The sequence below is a fragment of the Prionailurus viverrinus genome, chromosome E3 (genome assembly GCF_022837055.1).
Source record: "Prionailurus viverrinus isolate Anna chromosome E3, UM_Priviv_1.0, whole genome shotgun sequence".
Classification (NCBI taxonomy): domain Eukaryota; kingdom Metazoa; phylum Chordata; class Mammalia; order Carnivora; family Felidae; genus Prionailurus; species Prionailurus viverrinus.
The window spans coordinates 1,770,473-1,797,571 of NC_062576.1; the positions used below are offsets into that span (position 1 = coordinate 1,770,473).

General features: G+C 63.9%; 1 protein-coding gene across 4 annotated transcripts in view; it reads right to left on the minus strand.

Moving 5' to 3' along the window:
• Positions 1 to 5,690: 5,690 nt before the first annotated feature.
• MAD1L1 (mitotic arrest deficient 1 like 1) overlaps positions 5,691 to 27,099 on the minus strand; it is a 320,354-nt gene continuing 298,945 nt past the window's right edge. For 3 of the 4 annotated variants that reach the window (XM_047837850.1, XM_047837848.1, XM_047837847.1), the window contains one exon: positions 5,691 to 6,120. In XM_047837850.1, coding sequence (XP_047693806.1) covers positions 5,708 to 6,120 — 413 coding nt within the window. In that variant the 3' untranslated portion in view covers positions 5,691 to 5,707. The remainder of the gene's footprint in view (positions 6,121 to 27,099) is intronic. The other variant, XM_047837849.1, reaches the window with a different exon arrangement.

Here is a 27,099-nt window from a genome sequence, read left to right on the forward strand (position 1 = left end):
GGTGTTGTCCCCAGTGACTCATTCACCTGTGACCTGTGTGTTCCCGGTGCTGAAGGGCCACTCCCTGGGCAGTGAGCCTGTCCGGCTGGCACGTGTCCCCCAGCCCACGGGTCTGCTTCCCAGGACGCCGGCCGTGGCTGCAGCGGGGGGGGGCCGCCCGAGCGTCTGCTGCTCCCGAGATGCCCACCCTGTTCGGCACCGACGTAAAAACACATCAAATACTTCATCGTTAGGCCGACGGCAGATTCTACGTTCTTCCGATCTCGGCACGCACCTCACACCTGACCTCTGCTGTGTTGACATCTCTGAGCCTCAGTTTCTCCTCCGTCACGCGGGATGACACCGTGGGTGCGTCAACCCAGGACCGGTCATTAGGACGCCCGCCCCGCACACGTCCTTGCCCTTTGACCCCCCAGCTGCCCTTTGACCCCAGGCATTACTGGCGATTGCTGCAAAGTAATCATAACCAGAGGGGGAAACCGACGTCCCGACAAAAGGGATCCGACAAAGAGAACACGCGGGGGCCGGGCGCGCAGAAGCATCACGACACGCTGTGCACCCACGTGCACACACACGCTCAAGGGGAAAGTTCCGGAAGACGCGCCATCCAAAGTGCACAGCGATTATGTTCCTTTTCTTCCTGAGACTTTCCTGCATTTTCCAAATGTTTGACAATGGCTGGTATGAATAAGAAAAACAAAACCCCCACGTACGTGTGTTTTTTAAGCAGAAAACACCACCGCTGCCTCCTGCCAGGGTCGCCGATGAGAGAGGGTCACGAGCCTGGGGCCTGGTTCCCTGCGTGGCAGCCGTGGGGACCCGGGGACCCAGGATCCCAGGATGCGGCCGCAGGAAGGGCGCAGGCTGGCGTCTCTGGCCCCCTGGCCCGCATTTCACCCTCAGACCCTTGGTCAAGCCAGCCTCAGGCCAGCTCAGAAGGGGTTAAGATGTGCCACCGATGCAAATTAGGTTTAATTAATCCTTTTCATCAGTTGCAAATATACCTTCTGAACCCTATTAAAAACATGAATATGCAAATGCAGACCTTTTTAAATTCTCATTTTCAAGGACTTGGTGTTGGGGTTTGATTAGTGAATTCCGTTAACAGCCTGTAAACCTGCTGCAAAATTTAATTTCCATTTTCAGTTAAAAAAAAAAAGGAGAAAAGAGTCATGACGGCTGTTGGTAATTGGGCTAATTACGGTGTTACACTCACGAGACCACACAGGGAGCCCTGGCAGGCGGAGGGGGCAGCGACCGGGCAGGGGGAGGGCGGCCCCCAGCGGGCAGTCCATTTTCGAGGTGTGGAGACTGAGGCTCACTGTGGGGAGACCGGGAGCTGTGTAGGCTGGGGCAGAGCCAGCATGGGAGGGCCACCGGGCGCCCAGGCCGGGCTCCGAGGAGGGCGCCCTGGGCCCCTGTCTGTGGGGGACGCCGCTCACCGCCCCCTGGTTCTGCCAGGTCCCCATGGACTGCTGGGTCACCTGCTGGGACAGCCACTTCTCTTAGTTGACAGGGCCCTTCACACGCACAGTGAGGCCCCGAGTGACCCGTGGTGGACACGACAAGGTCCTATCCCAGCTGGGGAGGGCGGCAAGTGGGACAGAAGACAGCGGATTTCCCAGACGTGGCGGACGGTGAAAACACAGTGAAATGATGTCTCCTTAATTATTTACACTGATTACACATTGAAGTAACCTTTTGGAATCGTTGGTTTAAATAAGATCTATATCTTAAACTTAACTTCACCTGTTTCTTTTTATTTTTTTATTAAAAATTTTTTAAATGTTTATTTATTTTTGAGAGAGAGACAGAGACAGAGCGTGAGCGGGGGAGGGGCAGAGAGAGAGGGAGACACAGAATCCGAAGCGGGATCCAGGCTCCGAGCTGCCCGCACAGAGCCCGATGCGGGGCTCGAACCCATGAACCGCGAGATCATGCTGAAGTCGGAACTTAACCGCCTGAGCCACCCGGGTGCCCCTCTTCTTAAATGTGGCTACTAAATTTCAAGTCACATGTGTGTGGTTTGCATGTTCGTTCTGTCGGACTGAGCTGCTGTCCCGTGGGTTCCCGAGACCACGCGAGCCTGATGGACACTGTGCAACATGTGTGTTGCTGATAAACTACGCGTGAGGAAGATGGCGGGGGCCAGAGGTGCCGTAAGGGAGAACGGAGCGGGTTCAGGAGACGGGGGCGGCAGCGGTCAGTTTGGGCCGCTGTAACAAATGCCGCCACATACTGGGCGGCTGAAACAACGGAAGTGATTCCTCACGTCTTGGAGGCTGGAAGTTCGAGATCCGGGCGTGGGGAGGGCTGCTTCCTCCTGAGGCCCCTCCGTGGCGTGTAGACGCCGTGTTCTCCCCGTGTCCTCACGTGGTCGTCCCTCTGCGTGCGCGTCCGTGTCCTATTCTCCTCCTTGTATAGGACCCCAGTCCTGCTGGGTCGGGGCCCACCGTCGTGACCTCCTCTTACCTTAACCCCCTCTTCACAGACCCCCCTCTCCAAGTACATCACATTCCGGGTCCCGGGCTTCCACCTGTGGATTTGGGGAACTCAACTCAGCCCCTGACGGGGTGTGGGCCACGCCCGTGCACGCGTGCGAGCGGAGACCGGGGCCTGCCCTCTCTGGACGGGCCCCTGTGGGGAGCCCACAGGCGGGAGGGAGCTTTGTGAACTGGTTGGTTCCCGTGGGGTGAGAGCTTCACGGCCTTGAACCGGGCATGAGAGCCGCCTGGGGGTCGCGTCACATGCAGATTCTGATTCAGCGGGTCCAGGCGGGACCCGAGAACCGAGAACCTGCGTCCCTGACCAGCTCTGGTGCTGCCGGCCCGTGGATGCCGAGGGGGGCCGGGTGCTGGCGGCGGCTGGGGGTCCGGCGGACGCCCCGGCAGGCGGCGCTGTCCTCCCTGGGAGCCTCGGGGAAGCTGGGAGCCGCCTGTCGCACACAAATCCTGTTACATCCTGGCAATTAGAGTTTATCGCTGTGGCACTAATCCCTTAAAATTAGTCATTAGCGGCTTAAGAACCATTTAGTGTCGGGTGCCCACTGATGAGCTGGCAGAGGTGGGGATCTGCCAGAACCAGAACTTTCTGTGGCCTGGCGGCCGGGGCCTCGGTGGGCCCAGCCTCGCGTGGCCGTCTGCGCCTCCCCCGGCTCCCCGGGTGGCCCCGAGGGGACTGGACCGAGTCCAGCAGCGGGAACGGGGCCAGCCCCGGGGGACGTTGGCAGGAGCTGTGCTCCCGCTCCCACTGTTTGAATCTTCCTGCTCCCTTCTGGAAAGGAAAACCCTGGAATCGGACGGAGCACAGCCGCCGTCCAGCCCAGGCTGGCCCGTGCGTCGGTGTCTGGAAGGGGCCTTGGGAGACCCTCTCCCTGTGGAGGGAGGAAGCTGGGGACCGTGGCAGGGATGGGACATGTGCCTGGGCGTCTGCACCTGAGGGTGCACCTGAGGGAAGGCCTTTGCTGGATTTGAGCTGCCCGGCGCCCACCCCGTCCTCAGAAGCGGGGACGGCGGGCTGTGCCAATGCGAGACCCAGCCAGGCACCCTAACCCGAGAGGGGACGAAAGCTTCGGGGACGGTTTAGGAACCATCTTGGAGGTTGGTAGTGGAGCCCTGCAGCCGTGGGGCCTCGTGGCCTGTGTCGGGCAGTGGGTAGCTGGGGGCCACGGGGCTGTGGCACCATGCAGCCCGATTCTTCAGCTCTGACCCAAATCCTTCCAGAATATTCCTCTTTCGCCTGGGCTGGCCTAGCAACCAGCACCCCTTGGGGGGCATCCAGCCTCCGTGGCCCACTGCGGACGGATGTTCCCTCGGCCGCCCACGGGGCAGAGGTCAAGAGCTTCTGCCCTGGCCCACGATCCAGGACATCCCCGTCCCTCGAGGCCCTCCTGCCGTCAGGGCCCGGCCGGATACCCCTACCTAAGCCATCTGAGCGAGAATCAGCCCCACGCCCACTGCCCTGGAGGGTGCCTGTCCCTGGTAAACGCCGTCTGCACACAGGGAACGTGCTAGTGTGTGTATTCCTGCCCGTGCGCGAGGGGCCGCGCAGAGCATTTTTAGGGGCTGGTGATTTCGCGTGGCCTTCTGAACTGAGCGTTTCCTTCCTGTGCACAAGCGGCCGGCCCTCCGTCTGCTCCACGGGGCAGAGAAGAAGAAGGGAAGGCCGGCCTCCCCGCCCACCGCACCCTCCAGGCTGAGCCTACAACAGGTGCGGGGGCCTTTCCTCACACCAAGGCTGGGACGGTTCCCGCTGTAGGCTCGGGGCCCCCACGTCCGGGGAGGGCAGGGCCAAGCCCAGAGGGCCTCAGCAACAAACCCCCCCACCCCGCCCCACCACTACCCTGCGGGTTTCTGATGGTGTGGAACACGAGCTCAGGGACCAGGCCCTAGAACAGAGCCCGGGAGGGAGTCCACTCTGACGTCTGCCTGAAACCCAGCACGGGGGTGGGTGGTCTTTGCTGCAGAAGCCAGGACCCCCAGGAGCTTCCTCCCAGTTCCCAAGGGGCTGCTCCGCGGGGTTCGGCAAGCCTCCCACGTGGGGGAGCGGGTTTGGAAATGGGTGCTGTCGGTGAGACAGGACGCGGGGCAGGGGAGCCTCGGGCCTCCGCACGGGCAAGCCGGGGCTCTCAGCCCATGGAGGGCGGAAAGCCCCCGAGCTGGACCGGGGTCCCCATTCCCACTGGCTTGTGGCCCTGGGAAGCCACGTCACCACCCCGAGCCCGTGTTCTCAGTTTCAAGGTGACCAGCAAAGCCATCCGGGATGTGCTGTGATCAGGGAAGCCAGGGGGGTTCCGGGTTCAGGCAGGACAGCCTGGTGGCCCGGTGGCCAGCCTTGCTGGTGGCCCTGGGGACTGGCCGGGCCGTTTCTCCGTCTGCCCACGGTGAGGCTGCCGGCCACGGGCTGGCACCGCCGATGCAGCTACACGGGCGGCTGACGTCAGGACTCATTGTCCCCATGACCGGTGACAGGCCTGGAGTGCTGAGCCGTGCACGTCAATGAAGTGCCACTCGGGCGCTCCAACGCCAGGCGGCCCGTCTTCTGTCCCCCAACGTCCCGTGCTGGGGGGAGGGGTGGGCCACCAGTCCAGGCCTTCCCGAGCCCCCCAAACCCCTGGTCAGTGGGACCCCAGGCCCGGAGCTGTGAGTACAGAGGCCAAGGTGCCCCCGGGGCTGGCAGCTGGACCCCCTCCCACAAAGGCGGCCCCCGTCCCTGTGCCCAGGGGTCCGGGGAGAAGGCCGACCCGTGTGCTCTGGTCCCCATCCCTGCCCCGGGTGCCCAGGCGTGTGCAGGCTGCTGGTCCTGAGGTCGCCACAGGAAGGAGAACGTGGCCGGAACCACCAGCGTCGCCCGTGGGGGCCTGGGGTTTGGGGTGCTGGCTGCCAGCACTTCCACACGGGGCCTGGAGCCGCCCTTCCGGCCAGCACCTGGGGCCGCAGAGTGCGAGCGTCATCGTCGGTCCGCGTTGGCGGGGGGAGGGTGGGGGCGTGGGGGGCGGAGCCCAGGGCAGGGGATGTATCTCGGCCACTCTGTTCCACCTGAACACCCGCTCCCTCTCTTCTGCTGGGGGCGGTGGCTCCTGGGCTGCCACCCACCGTCCCCTGGCATCCAGGGGCTGCCCCGGGGCCAAACTGAGGGCTGGTGGGCAGGGCGAGCCCGTCCTCTCGGACACACACAGCGAGCCGGCGGGGTGGCCGAGGAGCAAACTTTATTTCATACGGAGCAGGGACTCTGCCGGGTTTGAGCGGTGTGTGGGCGGGGGTACACACTGGGGAGGGGGCCGGAAGCGGGCCCCCCGGGCCCCCCCCGGAGCGGCGGCACCGAACGTCCTGGGCGAGAAGGAGGGTGCGGCCTCTCCCCTGCCGGCTACAGGTGCGGGCTGCCCGGGCCTGTGGGGCCGTGTGGCGGGAGGCAGGGTGGGCCCGGGACCTGGCGGCTGCCCTCTTGCGCGTGAGCCGCAGGCTAGGCCACCGTCTGGCGGCTGAAGAGGTCGAGCGTGAGGGCGCTGAGGAAGGCGGGGATGCTGTCTTGGCGCAGGAGGTGCAGCTCGATGAGCTCCGGCACCGTGCGTGAGAAGGCCGTCTCCAGAAGCTGCATCTTGGCGCCCGAGGGTCCCGTGGCCTGGAGGGTGGGCGGGAGACACAGAGGACACACGGTCAGGGGTGCGGTGGCCTGCGGGGTCCCCCCGCCCCTGCCCCAGGGCCCTTCGGTCACAGGACAGGGAGGGACGGAGACCCCGTCCCCGGCGGGGGTCCAGAAGACGGGATGTGGGGCGTGGGGCGTGGGCTCCGGGTGCCCAGCTGCCCTCTGTCGGTCTGCCCAGCCCTCCCCGTCCTCAGAGCCTGGCCACCGTGACGGCAGCTGACACCCCGCCCCACCCCGCGATGCTACAGACGAACGGGCGAGGGGCCGGAGCCGCCCCAGAGAGCTGCTCTGCGCCCGGGCGGACGGCCGTGCCCCCTGGTGCTCAATCCCGTTTCCTCCGTCACACGGCGCCGGCCACAGAACGGGGGGGGGGGGGGGTTCCCACTGGCGGCCCGGCTGGGAGGCCAACCCCACTCGCGGGCCTTGCTTCTCCGCGGGAGGAGCCGCTCCCGGCCACGATACGCGGAACGGCCGGGGTGCGCACGCCGCCCACGGAGTCCGTCGGCGGACTGTTACTCAGCCACGAAAAGAACGGAGCCCTGACCCCTGCTGCGCCAGGGACGAACCCCAGACACGGAACAACACGCGTGCGTCAGATCACCCGTAGGGAATGTGCAGAACGGCGAGTCCGCGAAAGTACATCAGTGGCTGCCAGGGGCTGGGCTGGTCACTGGACGGACTGCCAGCGGGCGTGAGGGTCCTTGGTGGGCCGACGAGAGTTCTGAAATCGGGTCGTGGTGGCGGCACAGCTTGGAAGACACCAAATACGCCAAAAAGCAAGCCGCGGGGTGAACCGCACAGCGTGGGAACTCCCCCCCTCCACCCCACTCCCCGGGGCTGGGCGCGTGTACTAAACCCCCGTCTGCCCCACAGCCTGACGGGGCCACCCTCCTCCCAGGAGCTGCGGGGGCTGCCTGGCTCCGCCCTTGTGCGCGGCTCGGCCCTGCATGAGGCGGGCCACACGCCCGGCCGCACACCGACCTCCGCCCGGGAAGGAGGCCTGGATGCGCCTGTTGGGAGGCGGTGGTCTCTCCCTCCGAGACCCCAGGAAGGAGCCGGTGCCGGCCTGCCTGCTCCCCCGTCCTGTCCCACGAGCCCTCCCGGCGGCCGTCGGAGCTCGTGGCGCCCAGCGTCTGAGCGGCCCCCGCCTGTGTGCCGCGCGGACGGCCTCTGCTGCCTCCCCAGGGCACCCAGCCTGCTCCCCTGCACGTCCGCACGTTTAGGCTTGTCACAGTTCAACATGGACCATTTTTAAAGAAAAGTAAGAGAAACCACTCTGACCTTTTACCGAGAAAATCCTTTCATTTCTGCCTTCTGCTCAATTGTGAAAATTTCCCCTAAATGTCAGAGGGGCTGATCCTCCGGCAGCGGAGGGGCGGGGAGCAGACGCAGGGCACCGCTCGGGCCGGGGTGGGGGGGGGCGCTGAGGGGGGGCGCTGAGGGAGGCCGTGGCGCCCGCCTGGCTCGGCGACTGAGTGGCAGCCCTCCTCCGAAGCGGGGTCCCTCCACACCGCGCTGCGCCTGGCCGGGACCCTTGCCCGCCCGGGAGGTGGCCTTCAGTCCGGGTGTCTCCCCAGATCCCCGTTGGGCTGTGGGGCCCTAGCCATGCTTTACACACATCAGATATCCCTCGCGGCTGCCAGCACTGCGGCCGTGTCTCGAACAATCGTCACTTGACGCTCGCCCACGCGAGGCCCATCCTGGGCACCTCAGTGCACCTGTCCGGCACTCAGGAGGCGAGTGCATGGCCACAGACACACTGGCTGTGCCCTGGGGCCGGCGGGGGGCGTGCAGGAAGGAGGCGTGACCAGGGCGGCCTTCTCAAAGCCGAGGGTTTGTGAGCCACCCGCCCCCGGCCACGCTGGCCCATTCCGTGGGAAGGGCCGTGTCCTTGCTCAGAGGCGGCATGGAGCCGTGTGGCTGCCAGCATGTGCCCCGGTCACGCCATGCCGATCAATCTCTGCTAGGCTCCACCGTGCTCAAATACCACCCGGTCCCCAGGTACCTTGTAAATCACTCTAATTAGGGGCTGTTCGCTTAAAATTAGAGAGCAATTTTTTAAAAAGCAAATTGCCCAGTAAGACGCGTTGGCTGTGGCTGGAAATATTTATGGCCTGTGTCTCTGCCTCCTCTGCCCCCAGCGTTTGGGAGTGACAGGCCGCGGTGTGGCTGGCAGGCGCCCTGTGGCGAGCAAGGCGCTCCGCCACAGTAAGACCCCCGGTGGCCCCTGGCTGGCCGTCAGCGCGGTCCGGCGCCCACACCTCAGCCTGGACTCGCCTCCAGGCCTCCCCTCCCTCCAGACGGCGGAGCTGGGCCTGCCTCGAAGGGTTCGGCCGGGACCCAGAAGGCCAGGTCTGTCCGCCACGGCGCGAGTCTGCGGAGACGGGCTGCGCGGGGACGCCGGGGGGGGCTCCGAGGCTGTGCGTCAGCGGAAGGCGAAGCACGTAGTGGCTCCAAAGGGGCTCGTTAAATGCCAGCCTGTGGCGCCCCAGCTGGCGGGACGGCACGCGGCGGGCCCTTTGTGAGATGCCTTGAGTAGGGAACTGCCCCCGCTTCGGTGGCCCCCTCCCAAGCCCCCGACTGCCCGCGGGACGGCACGGGGGGAGGGGATTCCCGTCGAGTGCAAGCCTACGGCTTGCTGAGGGAGCCGAAGGCAACCCCGCGAACGAAGGCACGGGAAGAATCCAGAGATGAGACCCATAGCGAGGTGTGGGTCCTCACGTCCCCACCCGAGCAAGATTTAGACAACGCAACAAGATGACCAAACAGGCAGTGCGAACACCGCTCTCTCAAGACTCTGGGAGCGGGGTATCGTCTCTGCGTCACGGTGGCATGGCGGCTTGTCACAAGGCCCCATCGACTCCCGAGGAAGCGGCTGACGGCAGCTGGAGGGAAACGCAGGACGACGGGAGCATCTTGGGGCCTGAAAACAAGACGGCGGACAGTCACAGAGACTTGGGGCCCCAGCTCGGTGACGAGAGACACATGAGATGACGCGGCGTGCTTCCGTGACCCCGGGGGCCGAGACGAAACGCGGGGTCATGGCTCGCGGGCGCACCGGGCAGACCCGGGGGGACACAGAGCCCCCGGGTGCCCTGCTGGAGACGAGGGACCACCCGCCAGGTGGTCCTGCCTCTCGAGGCAGAGAAGGGAAGGGTCACGATCAAGGAGGAATGAACGAAACTGACGACAGGAGAGGGGGTATTGCAACCAGAGGCCGGTCTTTTGAAACCAGCAACGAAACTGACGGAAGAGAAAAGACAGAAGCTGCCGATGCCAGAAATGAGATCCTGGAGCTGTTCCGAGAATAATAAGAAAACACTTAAAAACCCTTTATGCCCATAAACTTGACAGCTGGGAACAGAGCGTCCCTTAAACACCACGGAGCACCAGGGCTCGGTCAAGATGAAGCAGTGAACCCGACCAGTCCGGCGGCCATTTAGGAAACCGAATTTGTAATTAAAACGCTCAAGAAGAAATCTCCAGCCCCACGTGGTTTCACCGGAGAATTTTATCAGACATTTAAACGAGAATTAACGCCCATTTTCCACGGTCTGTTCCGGAAGACGGAGCAGAGAGAGTACTTTCCTGTGCACAGGCGTGTCCGCCCGACAGCAAACCAGAAATGGCGCACACGCACAGGCGGAAGAGAGAAGTGGACTTGGTACAGAGACCCTCAACAGAGCTCAGCTAACGTGGTCGGGAAGTATAGAGCGGGGACCACGCCAGGACCACGCGCAAGGCACTTCTGCGTGTGGCCGGTGCGCTGACGACCAGTCAGGACGCGTCACCACAACCCCAGGGCACCCAGTCCCACTGCCGACACAGGAAACGAATGCCTCTGACAAAACGCGACCTCCATTCCCGAAGAAAACCCTCGGCAGACAGGCGCGCACGGCCCACGCGGCCTCCAAGTGGGACAGGCGGCGCCGTCCCGTCCTGGGGGCAGAACACACACGTGGGGGCCTCGACGGAGGTCCACACTAACGTGCCCCATCAACCTTCTTTTTTTTTTTTTATTAAAAAAAATTTTTTTTTTCAACGTTTATTTATTTTGGGGACAGAGAGAGACAGAGCATGAACGGGGGAGGGGCAGAGAGAGAGGGAGACACAGAATCGGAAACAGGCTCCAGGCTCTGAGCCATCAGCCCAGAGCCCGATGCGGGGCTCGAACTCCCGGACCGCGAGATCGTGACCTGGCTGAAGTCGGACGCTTAACCGACTGCGCCACCCAGGCGCCCCTCAACCTTCTTTTTTTAAAAAAAAATTTTTTAATGTTTATTCATTTTTGAGACAGAGTGAGACACAGCACGAACGGGGGAGGGTCGCAGAGAGAGGGAGACACAGAACCTGAAACAGGCTCCAGGCTCTGAGCTGTCAGCACAGAGCCCGACACGGGGCTCGAACTCACGGACCGCGAGATCACGACCTGAGCCGAAGTCGGACGCCCAACCGGCTGAGCCACCCAGGCCCCCCCCAATCAACCTTCTTAACGCAAGTGCCAGAGCTGCCCCACGGAGGAAGACGAGAGAACTGAAAAGAATTCTGACTTAAACCTCACACCTCAGGCAGAACTAAACTCCAAGCCCATCACAGACTCACGCATAAAACATAAAAACCTTCCAGCACAGAGATGACACTTCAGGACCTAAGACCAGGCGGAGGACTTGTCAGACTTCACACAGAAAGCACAGTCCGGAGAACAGAATGAAGACGGACAGACCGATGGGCCTCATGGAAACTGCCAGCCTTTGCTCCCGAGACACAAGCCCGCCCGGGAAGGGGTACGTGCGACTCTCGAGTGACCCGGGGCTGGCATTCTGTGTCCCGGCGCCTCCTGGAAGGTCAGGTGCACAGGTGGGTTTCGCTCACGGCTGTCCCCCCTGCCGGAACAGGGCCCCCTCCTCCTGCACAACGCTGACCGCGGTTGCGACGGTCCGTTCATCTCTGTGACTCCCTGAACCGTCTCCCTCCGTTCCCGGGAAGCCCGGGGAAGAGGCGGCGGGAGTCAGGATGGGGCGGGTGGGGGTACTGACAGCAGCCCCACGCCACCCCGGGGCTCACCTCGCCCACGCGCTCAGATGCCCCGAGGCCGGCCCTCCACTCCCTCACTGGCTCCCCGGCTGCAGGTGGGAAGCTGGTGGCTGCAAGGCCCGGGGGAGGCCGGCTGCTTGGAGGCCGTCTTTAGTCGCATGAAGGCTCACGTGCGGATCTGGGGGCGGCAGGCACCTGAGCGGACACAGCTCCAGGCGGCCCTGCGTCCCGCGAAGCCCGCTGCTCCCATCCCGGCCCCGTCCTCGGCGCTGCCCCCGGGTCTTCGTGTGCGAGGCAGGGGCTGGGAGCCCGGGCACAGCACAGGCATGGCCTCTCTCCAGCCGGGTCCTGGCCGGGCTCCGCGCCCAGATGCTGGCCCCGCGGGGACAACGCGGGGTGGTCAGTGTGGGCAGGCGTGCGCAGACGCCTGCCGCGTGCCGGGCCCCCCCTTCCTGCCGCCACGCACGCGTACCCCGGGTCTTTGGGGTTGAGTGGCCGTCCCCCCGCTCAGACGCGACCGCCCAACGCCTCTGCTCTGGCCCCTCCGCCTGGACGGCCTCCTCCTGGTGCCGGCCCTGGGTGACCCGCGCGTCCGCTGGGTGTGAGAGCCCCCGCTCGGCGGGACGTGCTCGGTGGTGGGTGGTGGGTGGCCGTGGCCCTGTCTAGGGGAGGAGCCTTCTACCAGGAGCACAGGAGCTTCCTCCTCCGGGGACCAGCCCGCCCTGCAGAGGGGCGGCCCAGGCCGCGCACCCCGGCTGTGTGCACTGACCAGGCTGTGAGGGAGCTCCGGCTACGCGGGCGAGGGCCCGATGCGCTGCCCGAGCCGGCACACGCCCACCGGTGATGCGCGAACGGCGGCTTCGCCACGTCCGCCAGGACGTCGCCGTGAACTTCCGTGCCGGAGGAAGCCCCCTGAGCGCGCACCGCAGTGGGTCACGCTCACACATGACACGGCTCTACACGCACAGAGAAAAAGCGTGTAAACCACAAAACCTAAGTGGTTAGCTCAGGGAGCTGCGATGAAACGTGGCTCCTTACGGCTTTGTGCACTTTGTGGATTTTTTACTGCGGCCGCACGTCGTCTCCGTAACCAGGGCCAGCCCGATGCGAACTGTGTCTCCGAGAGCGGCACTTCTGACACAGGGCACTCATCACACGCGCTGTTCTTGCCACAGGCACGGGCGAGTTCGTGGGCCTCACCGGCCGCCTGGCCCCGGGACTGGGGCCCCTGGGATGCCCGCCACGGCACCCGCGGGTCTCCCGCCCAGAACCACGCACCAGGGCGGCGGTCGGTCGTGGTGTAAGTGGCCCGGCCCACCCGGGCCCCGCATGGAGACACGGAGGTGACCCTCGGCCCTGGATCCCTCCTCCGCATAGCCCCCACCTGGCCGCTCCTGCTGCCCCCCTCCCCCCTCCCCGACTGTGACTGTCCTGTGTCTCCTCACCTTGTAGGCCGGGCTGGGCGAGGAGGCCCTTCCCACCTCTGCCCCCCAGGCGTCCCCCCACATGCCCCGCCAGCCTCCGGCTCTGGTGCGTGTCCCCATCCACTGCTGTCCCTCAGGGAGGGCGGGCGGCGGGGGGCGGGGGGGGTGACCCCGGTGCTCGGCGTAGGCGGACCCAAACAGGCCTGGGCACAGGCAGAGGGACGTGGTGGCCAGCGGATCGGGACGAGCTGGACGGAACGCCGAGGAGGCCGTCCCAGCACGAAGCTGCAAACGCCGAGCTGGCAAAAAGCATGTCCAGCACGGGGTGGAGGGAAATAGCTCCCCCAATTATCCCCGCTCAATTGTGCCGGGAAACGGCTAAATACCGCATGTTCTAATTATACCGGCGTTGCTGGAGTTACCGTCCCCGGCGAGGGGCGACCTCTCCCCAGCGTGCTCTGGGGGGTGGGGGGGGTGGCGAGGCCAGGCGCCCCAGCAGCTGCAGATCGGTTCCGAGCCCACAGTTGTTATTATTATTACTCTATTTATACGGCTCTGCATCCCTCGTGCCTCGCCCCGGTTTGTGCAGCTGCTCCCACAGCCTCACGAGGGAGGGGCAGGAGGGCGCACATGGGCGGCGAGGGCCCAGGGTCATTTCCAACGAGCCTCGTGCATCACAGGTGGGTGCCCAGGGGGCCCACAGGTCATCGGCACAGGGCCAGGGTCCGTCTGGCGTCCCACTCCCGGCCCAGGCCTCCTTCCCATCCCGGGAGGAAGGTGGGGACAACCGTGGGGGCCGGGCCACCTCCCTCCTACTGGCTCCCAGGGGCAGGAGGCCAAGTGCAAGGGGTCCCCAAACGGCTCTGAAGGCCGGACGTCCCGGGAGGGCCCGGGCCAGATGGGCTAGAGCACGTGTCCCCTAGCCAGCCACCCTCAGCGCAATGACGCGGATGGCACCAGGTCACGTAGGAAGCCCCCCTCCCCGTCCAGACAAGCTGGTACAGTGGAGCGCTCACGGGGACACAGGCGGCCGGCTGGGGGAGCGGCAGAGACTGAGCTGGGGACCTGGGCTCCGATCGTGGCTGCCCCTCCCACTCGCCGTGTGACCGTGGCACCTCCCCTCCCCTCTGCGAGCTGGACTTCCCTCAGTGGAAAGGGGCACACGGTGTCTGTGTCCCCACCTCGGATATTAACTCACTCACGTGCTGACAAGACGGATGAAGCCAGCCGCCACGTCACGGGCTGTCCACGTGAGGGGGAACTGACGGTGGCCTCTGCCCAACGGCCCGAGAGGAACTGAGCGGACCCACGCGGGTCTCTCCCCAAGAGACTCGTGGCTGTGGCGCGAAGGAGGGCCCACCTGGGCGCAGTCCGGCCACCGAGCATCGGGCCACCGCCACCGTGCTCGCGGTGAGTGCTTGTTCCGCCATGGACTGTCGATACAGGAGGGCAGAAAAAAATCCCTTTAGAAAAACATCCTGAAAGGTGATGAAAACCTTACCGAACATGAAAGGTAAGTCAGGAAAATGACACCAGAGTGCACGGTAACCCAAGTGCTCTAAAGCAGGAACAACACATCTTAAGATACGGCGGCCAGAGACAACCAGACACATGGCCAGAGGCGCAGGATGGGGTGACGGCGGACGCTCACTGGCGACCACGGAGGCCTGCAAAGTACAGAAGCAGCAACCAAACACAACCCCCAGCGCCCCCCACCCCCCGTGGAAATGTTCACAAGGTGAGGCCGGCTCCAGACGCGCACGAGTGGAAATGGGAGCACGGAGAGCGGAGGGAAGCCCCGACTCTTGAAATCTCTTCACGTGACAGCAGCAGGCCACGAGCCTCCTCGCGTGCACAAAGTGACATCCAAGGGGAGCTGGGAGCGGCGGGGTTCTCACGCCCCACGTCGCTCGAAGGCTGCGGGGAGAGGCACGCAAGTCCTTTAACAACCCTCAAAACAGCACGAGAAGAAGTACAGACAGGAAGTCAAAGAAGGAGGCAGACCCACTTGTACAAAACGTTCCCCCGACCCAGAGGAAGGCAGAGAAAGAGGTTCAAGGAACAAGACAGGCTGGAAACAACGGATTTTGGAGCGAAGACCGTCACTGGGGATGAGGGTTGCTTCAGAATGATGAGAGGACTAATTTATACATGAAATAAAAAAAAAATGACAGAAATACAAGAGGGCACAGACAAATCCAGCATTAGTCAGAGATTTCAACGCTTGTCTGTCTTTAATTGACAGAAGAGATAAAAAATCGGCGAGACTCTGATAGAAGGTAGGACACTTGACAACATTATCAAAGAACCTGACGTAACTGACGTTTATAGCACACGCTCCAGCAGAATACACGGTATTTTTAAGTACGTTTGCTACACAGACAACATTCTGGACCTTACAACAAATTTCGACGAATTTTAAAGGATTAACGTCATGCAAAGTATGTTCTCCGACCACGATGAAATTCAATCAAAACCTAATAACGGAAAGGTAGCTGGAGATCGTCAGAATACTTGGAAACTTGGTAACCTACTTCTAAGTAACCCCTGGGTCAAAGAAGAAACCAAGAGGGAAATTACTAAGTCATTTCAACTGAATGAAGATAAAACAAAATCATCCGAATTTGTGGAGAGACTGAGGCAGACCTTGGGGAAGTTTTTAGCGCTAAATGTCTATGCGAGAAAAGAAGAAAGCGCTCCCATCAGTGACTTCAACTTGCACCTCAAAAAGCTGAAATAAAAAGGGCAAATGAGACCCAATGTACGCAGAAGAAAGGAAACAAAGATCAAAGTGGAAATCAATGAACCAGAAAGCAGAAAAGCAAGAGAAAAAAATACAACCCACAGTGGTCCGTGAAGATTAACAAGGCTGACGCACTTGGGCCAGACTGCTTAGGAATGAAGGGCGGAAGACGACTGATGGGGTCGCGGGGGACGGGGGTGACAGCACGGGTCCCACAGATGTCAGAAACACAAGGAGGGAGCACTACCGGCTTCACGTCGGTGAGTCCGACAACTTAGATGCAGCGGACCAACTCTGAAAAACAGAACTCGCCGAGCTCACCGCAGAGGAGGGCTAAACTCGCTAAGCCCTGTGTCCGCTACGGAAAACCTCTCACGGAATCTCCCGGGCTGGTGGCGCTCCCCGGGTCCCACGCAACACGCAACACCGGAGGAAGCGATGCCAGCCCGACATCAAGTCTAAGACACCCGATGAGGACGAGCACGCCCCAAGCCCACGGCAAGCCCAGCACTGCCGATACGTCAAGAAGAAGGGCCACGTGATTCTCAGAACAGGAGGGAACTTCCTCAGCCTGACCGACGGCACCTGCGAATAACCCACATTCACGCCACAGTCGACGGCCCGAGAGCGAGCACCTCCCCGCCCGCCGCAAGCAGAGGCTCGCCAGCTGGCTCAGCATCGCTCTGGAGGCTGTGTGGACCCGTGCAGGTGCAACGTCACGGTCCAGGTAGAAAATCCAATCACTACAAAGATACCAGGAACGACACATGAGGTTAGCGAGGGTGCAAAAGAAAAGATCAATATTCAAACACGAACTGCTTTTCTACAGTAGCAACAAGGAGAGATCAGAAGCGGAAAAGCAATCCCCTTGACAACAGCGTCAAAACACCAAACGCTTCGGGACGCACCCGACAAAAGGAAGCGATGGTGCGGAGAGACACTCTTGTCGACCCCGTGTTGCTACGATGGCCATTCTCCCCTCGATGACCTGGGAGGCTCGCGCACCCCTGACCAAAACCCGAGCGGACGTGTGCTGTGCACGCACACAGGGGCCTCAAACACGGGAATGCAAACACCCGGGAATACCGCCAGCGGCTCCGAGTGAGGAGGCGGGGGGGGGCTCCACAGACGCCCTCCCTGCTCCCAGCCGCCTCCACGGGGACTTCCTGGCTCCCCTGTAGCCCCCCATGGCCTTGGGAGAAAGCGCTACGCGGTCTTCTCACCGGGCCCTACAGCACAGTAAGCCAGCGGCTGCGGGTACGGATACCGAGGGTCCGCAAACGCTTGGTCCTGTGCCATCGACAGAGCGACGTGGCTGAGAGAGAGGGATTCTCTCCCGCCGGGCCCAGGCCGCCTCCTTTGGCCACCACTGTGGACACAGCCTCCAGGCCCCACCCTGGGCCAGCGGCACAGAGACACAAGTGCCGGGCCCGGCCGTACGGAGAGGCCGGTCCCGAGGACCCCGAGACCAGATGGGGGAGCCGCTTGGCTGGGGGGGCAGCCCGCACTTCACAGGTGGCTGGCATAGCACGGCTGGTGGCCCGGGTGCCTCGGCCGTGGTCACACGCCATGCAGCAGGCACATCGTGCTAGCCCTGGGTTAAAGACATCCCTGTGACGGACGTGACTCCCGGAAAGTTGTGTCTCCACAGTCATGATGGCGTAAGAGCAGCCAGACGCGCTGTGCGCTGGGCCTCGCCGCTCACCCGGCTGGCGCGTGGCTGCCACGGGCCCTGAGCGACGAGGACGGAAGTGGTCACAGCCCGGTCGCCATGGGATCGGGACCTGCCGCCCGGCCCTCGCCCTCCTGCGTCCGCGAGGGTCGCGCCTTAAAGCAGCCTCCATCCTGGCAGCAGAGTCCCCTCCTCCGTCTGCGCCGAGAGAAGCGTACAGGGTGGCTCTGTGAGGGCCCCCCGCTCCTGCCAGGTGCCTCTCTTCCGCGGGGGTCCCGAGCAGGGAGGCTGCTGGGAGGCTCGGCGGGGCCGGGCGACCCGAAGCCGGGGCACACGCGGTCCAGGTAACCTAGGCCCCCCCCCCCCCCCCCCCGGAACGAGGGGCCGCGGCTGCCACGCAGGGTCCCGCTGGGGGACAAGGCCCCATCTCCCGGGCCTGTGACTGCCCCTGACTCAGGGTTCTCCGTCCCCGCCAGGAACCAACGGGCGCTCCTGGCTGAGGCCCCGGGGAGCCGGGCCCCACAATGTCCCAGGGTCCCCAGCCCTCACGTTTCTGCCACCAGCTCTGCGCAGACGACCCCGCTCAGCCCTCTGGCGTTGGTATCATCTGCAAACGGCCTTGTTTTTCATCTTTGGCAAGGCTGAAAATCTGATCATGAAAGGAAATTTTCTTTTTTCTTTTTTAATTAGTACTCGGTAATATCACCAAGCTGTGAGTTTATGGCTTTGTAGATCTTGTGTTTTTGACACTAATTACTCACAAAGGCTTTTTAAGCCTCATCTCAACTCTGCAACTGCCACGCCGGTAATTACACAAGAGAGGGAGTCCCAACAGATTCCACAGGTCACACCCGGCCCCTCCGACCCCTGCTCCGGGCTTGTGGGGGGCCGCCACCCCCCTGGGCCCTGGGGCAACCCGGCCGTTCCCAAGGTTCTGGCCCAGGGGCCCCAAGGCCACGTCCCCGGGACTGCAGTCCCCGCCAGTCCTGGCAAGGGGCTCGGGGCTCAGGCTCTGCTCCGCCCTGAGGAGCCCGTCACAGTCCCCGGCGGCGGCCGGAAAGGACCCGGGGCAGGAGTCCTGGGACCCCGCGGTGGGGGGTGCCTGCTCCACGGTGATGGTCTCCTGGGGCCTCCTAGGAGGGCCCGGCCCAGCTGAGGACAGACTGCCCGCCTCCTCGGCCCTCCTTTCCCGCCCGGGGCCCTGAGCCAGCACCGACCACGTGCCCCTGTCCTCCCTGGCCTGGGCTTCTGCCCCCCTCCTGCCCCCTGCCCAGGCCACCGGGGTATGGCGAGGCCGCGTGCACCTCCGCCCGCCTGTGGCTCAACGGGAAAGCCCGCCGGGGAGAGGCGGCTGGCCTGAACCCTGAGCCGAGGTGAGGCCCCAGCACGCCCACCAGGCAGGCCCGCGGCCCGGGCTTCCCGTCCTCACCCTTGGGAGCACTCACCGAGCCCCGGAACCTTGCTGGCAGGCAGGGTGGCCGGAAAAGCAGGAGCAGGTCACCCTCCGCCACGAGCCTCCGCCTCGCTGTGAACCCTGCGGGATGGCGTGTCCTTCCCTCCTCCTTCTTGGAGAACCCAAAGGCTCTCGGATGGGCGATACATCGACTGAGCAGAACAGGAACCTCCCTCTTGCTCCCGAGCCCCAGGCTGAGCCTGCTGCGCGGCGGGCTGCACCCGGAAGGCTCCCTGGGGGCCGCGGCCCGATGAGCGCGCAGACCTTACGGGCCGGGCCGCCCAGCTGACTGCGCTGGGCCGACCTGAGATACGATCGGTTGGTCACGGTTCGGCGTTCTTTATTGCAATCCCCTCTTAAGATGCAGTTAAAACATCTCATCGCCGAAGCGCCTGGCTCCTACCGGGCCTTTTCCGCCTCAGGCGAAGGCGTCAAAGTCAAAGCCGGGGGTGCCGGTTCAGGCACCCCTCTCGTTTCCAAAGGGGCAGGTCCGGCGAGGACCGGTTTCTGAGGACACGCTGCTCTCGCAAGAGCCGTCCCGCTGGCGCTCCTCCCCCCGAGACAGGCTGGTGAGAACCTCCCTTCTGTTCCGCACTTCGTGCCGCCGTGGTGACAGGACAGCCCGGAAGTCTGGTCCCTGCAAACACACGCACCCGCCTGACAGGAGGGAGGCTCTGAGGGGGTAAGCCGAAGCCACCGCGGGGACATTCACGTGAATCGGCACAATCTCACCACGGGTGAAAAGACAATGAAGCAAAGAACTAGCCATGCCTGGCGTCCCCGTGCCTCGCCCCTGCTGGCCCCGCTCGGGTCACATCCTGTCACGGGGCCGCGTGCATCCCGCCGACGAGGGTTGGGCCGTCACACACTCCGGGACGCAGCAACGGTGCGCGCTCCTGCGGGACCCTCCGTGACCTGTAGGGTGACCCCGTGACAGGGCAGGCCTGAGCCCGAGGGACGATGGGAGGGACGATGGGCGGGAACCCAGCAGGAGACGGGTGGACGCCCCACAGGCAGACCCCGAAGAGGGCGGGTGGGTGTGGCGGGGGACACAGGGCCTGTGGCGGGGTGGGGGCTGCCACACCTGGGACCTTCTCCTTACACGGGGGACCGACACCTCCCCTCACATCTGCCTCTGCCCCGAGGCGGAGAGCGGGGCTGCGATGACACAGGAGCCCTGGGCTGCCCCCAGGGTGACCTGACAGGACTCGGCATGTGCTGGACACTGTGCAGAGGGTCCCAATGTCTGACCCCGTCTTCCCTTTCCACCTGGGGGGGGGTGTTTTTGCACCAGAGGTGAGGGGCTGGGAGCTCAGCCAGAACCGCCTCCCCGGGCTGCACCCCACCACTGTGAGCCGGGGCGGCATGACCATCCCCGTGCTGCCGTCACGATGCACGGCCTGACGGCCAGGGTCACTGTCCCCTCCATTGAGAGCCCGTGCGGCAGGATGATGGGGGAGGGGACCAAGGTGACGCCCAGAGCTCGTCTCGCTCTCCCCGGGCACGGGCGCCGCCTGGTACCATTACGGGCACTGCCCGGGTGGGCCGACCGCAGGGCACGGGGGGGCGCTGGAGCAGAGGTCTCCTGCTTCCCACGACCCCTCCTGGCAGACTGGCAGGCCACCGGGCGGTGTGCCGGCCTGGGGTTGGGAGCCCACTATTTATTCCCAGCCCGTGGGAGGCGGGGACTCACGCTCCAAAGCGCAGCTCGGTCCAGCACAGCCGTGCCTAGAATACTGACGCAGGGGCGGCCGCGGCTCTGGCCTCGGTCGGTTAGCGGCCCTTGCGGCTCCCTCAGCGTCTGGCGGCCGGGAAGTCAGCAACCCAAAAACGACGGCCCGGAACCCCACTGACTGGCCCGTCTCCCTCTGGTTCCAGAATGGAGTGCACTGAGCAGCACGGCAGCCGGGGTCTCTCGCTCGCCTCTCTGAGCTCGAGTCCCTGGGTGTGCACCAGCCGGGCAGCGGGCCCGGGGTGACGGACCGCCTCGGGTCAGGCGCACAAAGCCACGCTGGCGACCCTGACTCCCTCCACAGGGCCTGGGGGGACCACAGAGTACCGCGGACACGCTCAGCCTTGCCACCAAATGGGGGCGGGGGCCTCTCCCTGCAGCCGAGCTCCACGGGAACCCATTCTAAGGCACCACCACCCGGGGCCGTCAGGACGGCTGAGTGGCGGCTGTGCCTCGGGAGCGGGGGACAGACAGGAGGGGACACGGCTGGCCTCCGGGCCCTCCATCCGTGCTCCAGGGGGCACGTGCCACCCCACTCTTGCGCGGGCCCCCGCCTTCAGCTCCACAAGGGGTACAAAAGTCTGGGCGAAAGCCGGAGCACAGCCAGCGTGAGATGCGGTTTGCCCTCGTGGGGCAGCGTCTCACCGCCGGGGTGGAGGCCACCAAGGCCACCAAGGGAGCAAGCACCAAGACCCAAGGATGCCGATCAAACTAGAGTCATTTGCACCCAAGGCGTCCCCAAACCGAGGGGTGACTCGGGACCAACAAAGCACTCGGGACAGGACACGGCCACCTGGCTGGTGGGGTCACCAGGACCGAGGGCTCTCCCCTCCGCCCCCCTCCTCTTGGACAAAGAGCCGGCTGGAAGCACAGGGTCCCGGGCTCCCCCTGCCACGGTCCGGCCCTCAGGGAGGAGACGCCATGCCGTGTGGGCACCCGCGTTGGACACCTGAGCAGGCCCGCCCCTCGCTCTGCAGCCAAGGGCACGGTGCGACACTGCTTCCCTCCCCCAGACCCCTGCCCTCGGACAATAAAAGCCAGAGGAAGGGAGTCCTTCGTTCTTCGCAAACAACGCTCGGACCGAAGCCATCTGCGGGTGCAGACCGTGTGACGCGTGTTCTCCGTCTCGTCAGCGCCTCGGCCGCATGGAGCTATTTGCTTTCAGACCCGCTTCACGGGGCTGGAATCACATCGTAGGGTTTTCTTCATCCTGCAGTAGAGTCCACGTCCTGCTGATAACTCTGCATTTTCACTGACCACGTTCGTTTGAAGAAGAAACTTGAAAACGTATCTGCAGCGATTCGCTCCTCGGCCCCAAGAACGGATACGAGCCATCTGCTCACATCCAGCAGGTATCTTCCTGTGATTTAATTTCGGAAATGATTCTCCAGCCTGTTCTGGGAAAGGCAAATCACCCCTCTCCTCGGGGGTGTCTGAAGAGCTCACATCTGTCCCCACCGAAGTCTGGCCTCTTCTGTTGAGCAAGCACCAAATCTCACATCCAAACGAGCTGGGGCCATGGGGCAGCGGGCCAGGTGTCCAGGGACGGGACGTGGCTCAGGAGGGTCTGGAAGGCCCAGCACCCCTGCCAACAAAGGGCGGGAAGGCGGTCACAGTCGCTGTCCTGAAGCAGCAGTGGTCCGGGCAGCTGCGCCATGCACAGGGCAGTTGGCCAGGCCCCCAGCGGCCAGGGCCCACACACTCCGACCCCCCAGAGCAGGAAGGCACTTCCCGGGCCAAGAACTGTGTCTGTGATATCTGGGCCGGTCCTGCCTCCGCCCTGGGAGGCCCCCAAAGGTCCTGGTGGGGAAGGGACACGGGCCCGACGTGGGTGGACGTGGCTCTGGGGGCGTGCCACGAGGGTCGCCGAGGCCCCTCTCCCTGGACGCAGAGGGGGAGAGTGTGTTTATGAAGAGAGGGCTCACGCGGGCTGGGCCTCCCGGACGAGCACCATCAGCCAGGCTCTCATTCCTGAAAACAGTGGTTAACGTTCCAGCCGAGCGTGTGACATTAAGGGGATCTAACTTCCCGAACAAGCCGGCACGCGCCGTTTTTCTGACTTCCGCCTGCCTTCGCCAGAACACTGCCCACATGGCGGCAGGGCCCCAGATCCGCTGGGAGGGCCTCCCTCTCAGGGAGAGTCACCCCTAGACCACAGCCCTCCAGGTTCCATGCTGCTGTCCCCGCTGCGGTGTTGGGGGAACGGCCGTCATGGCAGAGGCCAGACCTCAGGTCACCCAGAGGAGGCTGCTCTCGGAGCCTTTGTCCTGGCAGAAAGGTTGAGGGACACGGCCTCCCGTCCCCGAGTGACAACGGAATGGGCCGGCCCGGGGCAGATGCCCCAAGCGTTACAGGGCGAGTGCCCTGGAAACACCGGGCGCCCCACTCTGGGGCACCTGTGGACAGTGACCTCCCCCTCCTATTCCGACTCCCTGGGACCAGGACAGGCCAGCACCGGACGGCCTCCACAGGCGCCCACCGCCCCGAGCAAGGCAGCCCACAGGCGGGGAGCCCAGGGGCTGGTGCCTACCTCGGGGATCTCAGACGCCCAGGACGGGGAAGCGCCCGCTACATGCCATCACCGCCTCCCTGGCCGCCACCGCGCCAAATAACTCTTGCGAGGCCCGTGTTTTCAAAGTGCTCCGGGATAAGATGGGTGGTTTGAAAGCTTCAAGGAAGCAGATCACTTCCCGGAAAGTCACAAATTACTGAACGCAGGGAGACCACCAAATGGAGCTGGACTAAAGGCCGGGCGGGCACTGCGTGAGGAGAGGTGCCCCCGTGCTCCTCCGTAGACAGACGTTCCCGATGCTCCAGCGCGTCTGCACCCGGAAACAGAGGCAGACACGTCCGGAGGGTGCAGCTGGGCCTTTTGGGGGTGCTGCGGGGTGTCGGGAAGGGAGGCGGCCAGGCACGGACGGAGCGGGGCCCCGCGATGCCCAGAGGGCGGGGCTGGCACGTGCTCTGGAAAACCTCCACGGCCGGTCTCATCTTGTCTAGGCTGCGGGTGGGCGCCTCTCGTCCTGCGGCGAGACCCTGCGTCCGCTGGCCCGGGAGGTGCCCACAGGCCCGGAACCTCCGGCGGGGCAGAGGCCGAGGGCCGCGGCCTGGACTCTGGGGGCTCCCAGGGCACCTGTGGGGGCAGCACGGCGGGCCGCCCCGGCCCAGCCGGGAGCCGACATTTGAGAGCCGTCCGGGTGACGCTGTGTGATTTAAAAGTTAATTAAACCGAGTAAAGTGTAACAGCCCCAGGTGTTTATTTCCAAAGAGCGTTTGGAAGGAAAAGGGGGAAATCTAATAAAAAAGCTCTGAGGTATCGCATTAGGAAATAATCACGTCGCTAAATCACCCGTGTCTCCAGTGGCCTCCGGATGACTGGGCTCCAACTCCGCCCCCGCCATCACCCAGGTGACCCCTCTAGGCGCAGGCGGCCAGGCCTGCCCCAGCAGCACCCTCCAGAGGCGGCCAACCCTCCTGGCGGCCGTGCATGCAAACTGGTTCACCGGCCCGCCCGCCCACCCGGCCCGCCGCCTGCTCACCTGCCCGTTCACACTGGCCCATTCACTCACTCGTTCATTCGCTCACCCATCCATTCATTCGTTCACACAACCGCTCGTTCACGCGATCGCACGTGTCCCCCCTGCACCAGCGCCCCGAGTACTCGCCAGACCACAGCGGGAGGCAGAGGATGGCAAAGGACACGAGGACCTGCTGTGGTGGTGTGGGGCGGGACCAGTCAACAACGCACGTGGAGACCCAGCCCCTGGGAAGGCAGCATTTGGGCCGAGACCCCAAGGAAGTGTAGCCTAAGAGGGGCACGTGGGTGGGGGCTCCAGGCTCACGGGGGCCCTGAGATACAAGGGACCTCAGATGCCGTCTGGTCAAGACAGCCGCCTTCTGCTAAGGCTGGTGACCCCACTTCAGCAACGCCCTGACGGGGAGCTCAGCACCTCACATGGCCACCTTCATGTGTCACTGGATCGAAACCCGCCTCCCCGGGCATCCCGTCGGCCCACAGAACTGCACGGCAACAGTGGGAAGACGGGCTTCCTGAAGCTGAGCCCGGGGCCAACGTGGGGGTGCCGGGCAGTGGTGGGAAGCCTCGGGAACCCGCGGAAGGTGGGCAACACGCACAGAGTATGGCTGGAATTCATCCATAAAACGCTCACCGAGGCCTCCTGTTCTGGGCACCTGGGAGGCTCCCTCGGGGCCTGGTCAGAAGGCACGGCGGGTCTTCACCCTCCTTCCCGAGCTGGGTACAAGTGAGGTCCCCTCCCGCCGCAGCCGGCGGGTCTCCATGGGGCTGTTATAGCGGCCTGGCTGGCGCCTTGGGGGGCGGCTCCCGAGAGCCCGGGAGCGGCAAGGGGAGAAGCCACGGGACAAGAGCTCGGTGCAGCCCGTGTTGAGTCGTGGAGCTGCGGGCAGCCTGAGGACCTGGGCCAGCCCCCACCACCCCCAGGGTGCGGACAGGGACACTGAGGCAGGGCGTGGGCTGGAATTCTGGCGCGGGCCTCCTGACTCCAGGCTCCGGCCGCACTGCGCTGGCTGGCACCCCAGGAGGGGCCGCGTCCCGCCCCACGGTAGTCCACGCCCCCAGCTCCGCTGTCACCGACTGCCCTCTGTGACGTCAGGCACCCAGCACGGGGCGGGGTCTGGGTACAGGGGCGGGAAGGAGTAGGGGTGGGCGTCGGGGAAGGAGGGGCACCTGGTACTCACAGAGAGGGTCTTTGGGGTACAGGCGCCTGACCTGGGGGAGCACTCAGGGGCCGGGCGCCCCGCCGGCCCGCAGACCCGCACCTCCTCCCGCTTGGCACCTGCCGGGGGCCAGGACGTGTCCTGGGGCCGCTGGAGCCGTTAACTACGACAGAGTAGACAACTGTGTTTTGAAAAATGCGTGTTTCTATGTGATTGCTTTTTTTAATTGGTTGGTTTAACATTTGAAATCTGACTTAATTTCAACCTGATTTTCCTCACCATGGGGTCAGGCTCAGAGCCGGGAAGTCATTGCCAGAGCGCCCGTCACCAGCGGCAGGGATCCCGGAGCCGCGCGCCGGGTCCCTGGGCACCGCAGTCGGCGTGCTGGCACCAGGACGGTGGCGCCCTGCGTGAGAGGGGGCGGCCGCGGGGACGTGTCTCTGCAGATGCCAGGGTCCTGGGGTGGCGGGCAGCGGCACCCCGAGACCAGACCCACACGGCCTCCCCGCCCGCTCTGGAGCCGACCAGGCTCGGGTGCCGACCCGTCCCGTGTGAGGTGGCACACGAGGCTGGGGCAGCTGCGGGGACCTCAGGCGGGAGTGGACGGTAAGCGGCGCGGCTGGCCTGGCCCTGAGGGGGACGCGCTCCCCGCGGCTGGCAGCCCGGCCCCGAACCTTCTCCAGCAAGCGAGCCCTCTTGGGGCCTTTGTCCCTCCCTGACACACCAGGAACGGCGTCCGCCTCGGGGCCCTCTGGGAGGACACGAGAAACGCACCCAGGGAGCCGAGGAGCTCGGACGGCCGGGCCTGTGCGCTCAACGGAGGCTCCACTGTGCTGCCGCCTCCCTGCACCCTGAGGCCACCGGAAGGCCACCCGCCGTCCCCTCAGCTCCCGCTGCCCCTGACACAGGCCAATGCCACAGGCAGAAATGCCACGCCCCGCACCCTCCAGCCACGTGTTCCCCACACGCGTTCCACGCTCTCCTGTCTCGTGCCTTCGCGTGCGCTCGGTCCTCTGCCTGTGTGACCTGCTCCCAGTGAGGCCCTTCTCGTCCTCCAAGGGCCACCTCGAAGTCTGCTTCTCCTGTGAATCCTCCCAGAGCCTCCAGAGAGGATTAACTGCTTCCTCATTCATTCATTCATTCATTCATTCATCCATTCATTCATTCGTTCATTCATTCTTCACCCACACACCCACCATCTGCCTACCTGTCCACTCACCCGTCCACCCACCATATTTCTGTCCATCCATCCACCCACCTACCATCTGTCCATCTGTCCCCCCACTCAACCATCCAATCACCACCTGTGTGTCCGTCCACCCATCCACCTGCCCACGATCTGCCTGTCTGTCCATCCGTCCGCCCATCCATCTACCCACTTATCTACCCAACCCACCCACCCCTCCAACATTTACTGAATGCCTATCATGTGGCAAGCGCTATTCTAGCTGCTAAAAACACAACTGGAAATAAATTAGACAAAATCGCTGCTCTTATAGAGCTTACAGATCTAAGTAAAAAAACAATGTCAAAAAAAGGGAGCTGGGGAGGCCTCTAGAGAGGCAGTGGGTTTTCTTCCACATAGATGGTCATACAAGGCCCATCCACAAGGTAACCCTTGAACAGACCCCTGAATAAGGCAGAGAACGAGGCATATGGCTCCGAGGGGCCGCAGGAAGTGGGAGAGGTAGATGCCAAGGTTCTGAGGCAGCACATACTTGGTGCATCCAGGGGGAGCCCAGTGGCCAGTGACCCCTGACGGCAGCGTTGGGGGTACGTGTGGGAGGAGCGGAGGCTGGAGACACACATGAACTTGAGGAAGTTGCTGGGGTCAGTGCTACAAGCAGACCCATCTTCTGGAACAGGGGTCAGCAAAACCATGGCTCTTGGGTCAAACCCACCATCTGTGTCTTGTAAATAAAGTTTTATTGGCACACAGCCATGGCCAGTCAGTTACATATCCATCTGTGGCTGCCTGTGCCTGACACGGGCACAGCAGACCATCGCGACAAGAGACTGCACGGCCTCTAAGGCCCACAACAGTCGCTGGCTGGTCCTGCACAAAGTTCGTGAACCCCAGCCTGGCACGCTCTCCGAGGGACCAGCCCCTTCTAACCCCGGAGGCGCTTCCTACAGTTTACAGTGTAAACAGACCCCAGGCTGGGTAAGGGGAAGGTCCTGAGCCCCACGTGGGGAAGCTGG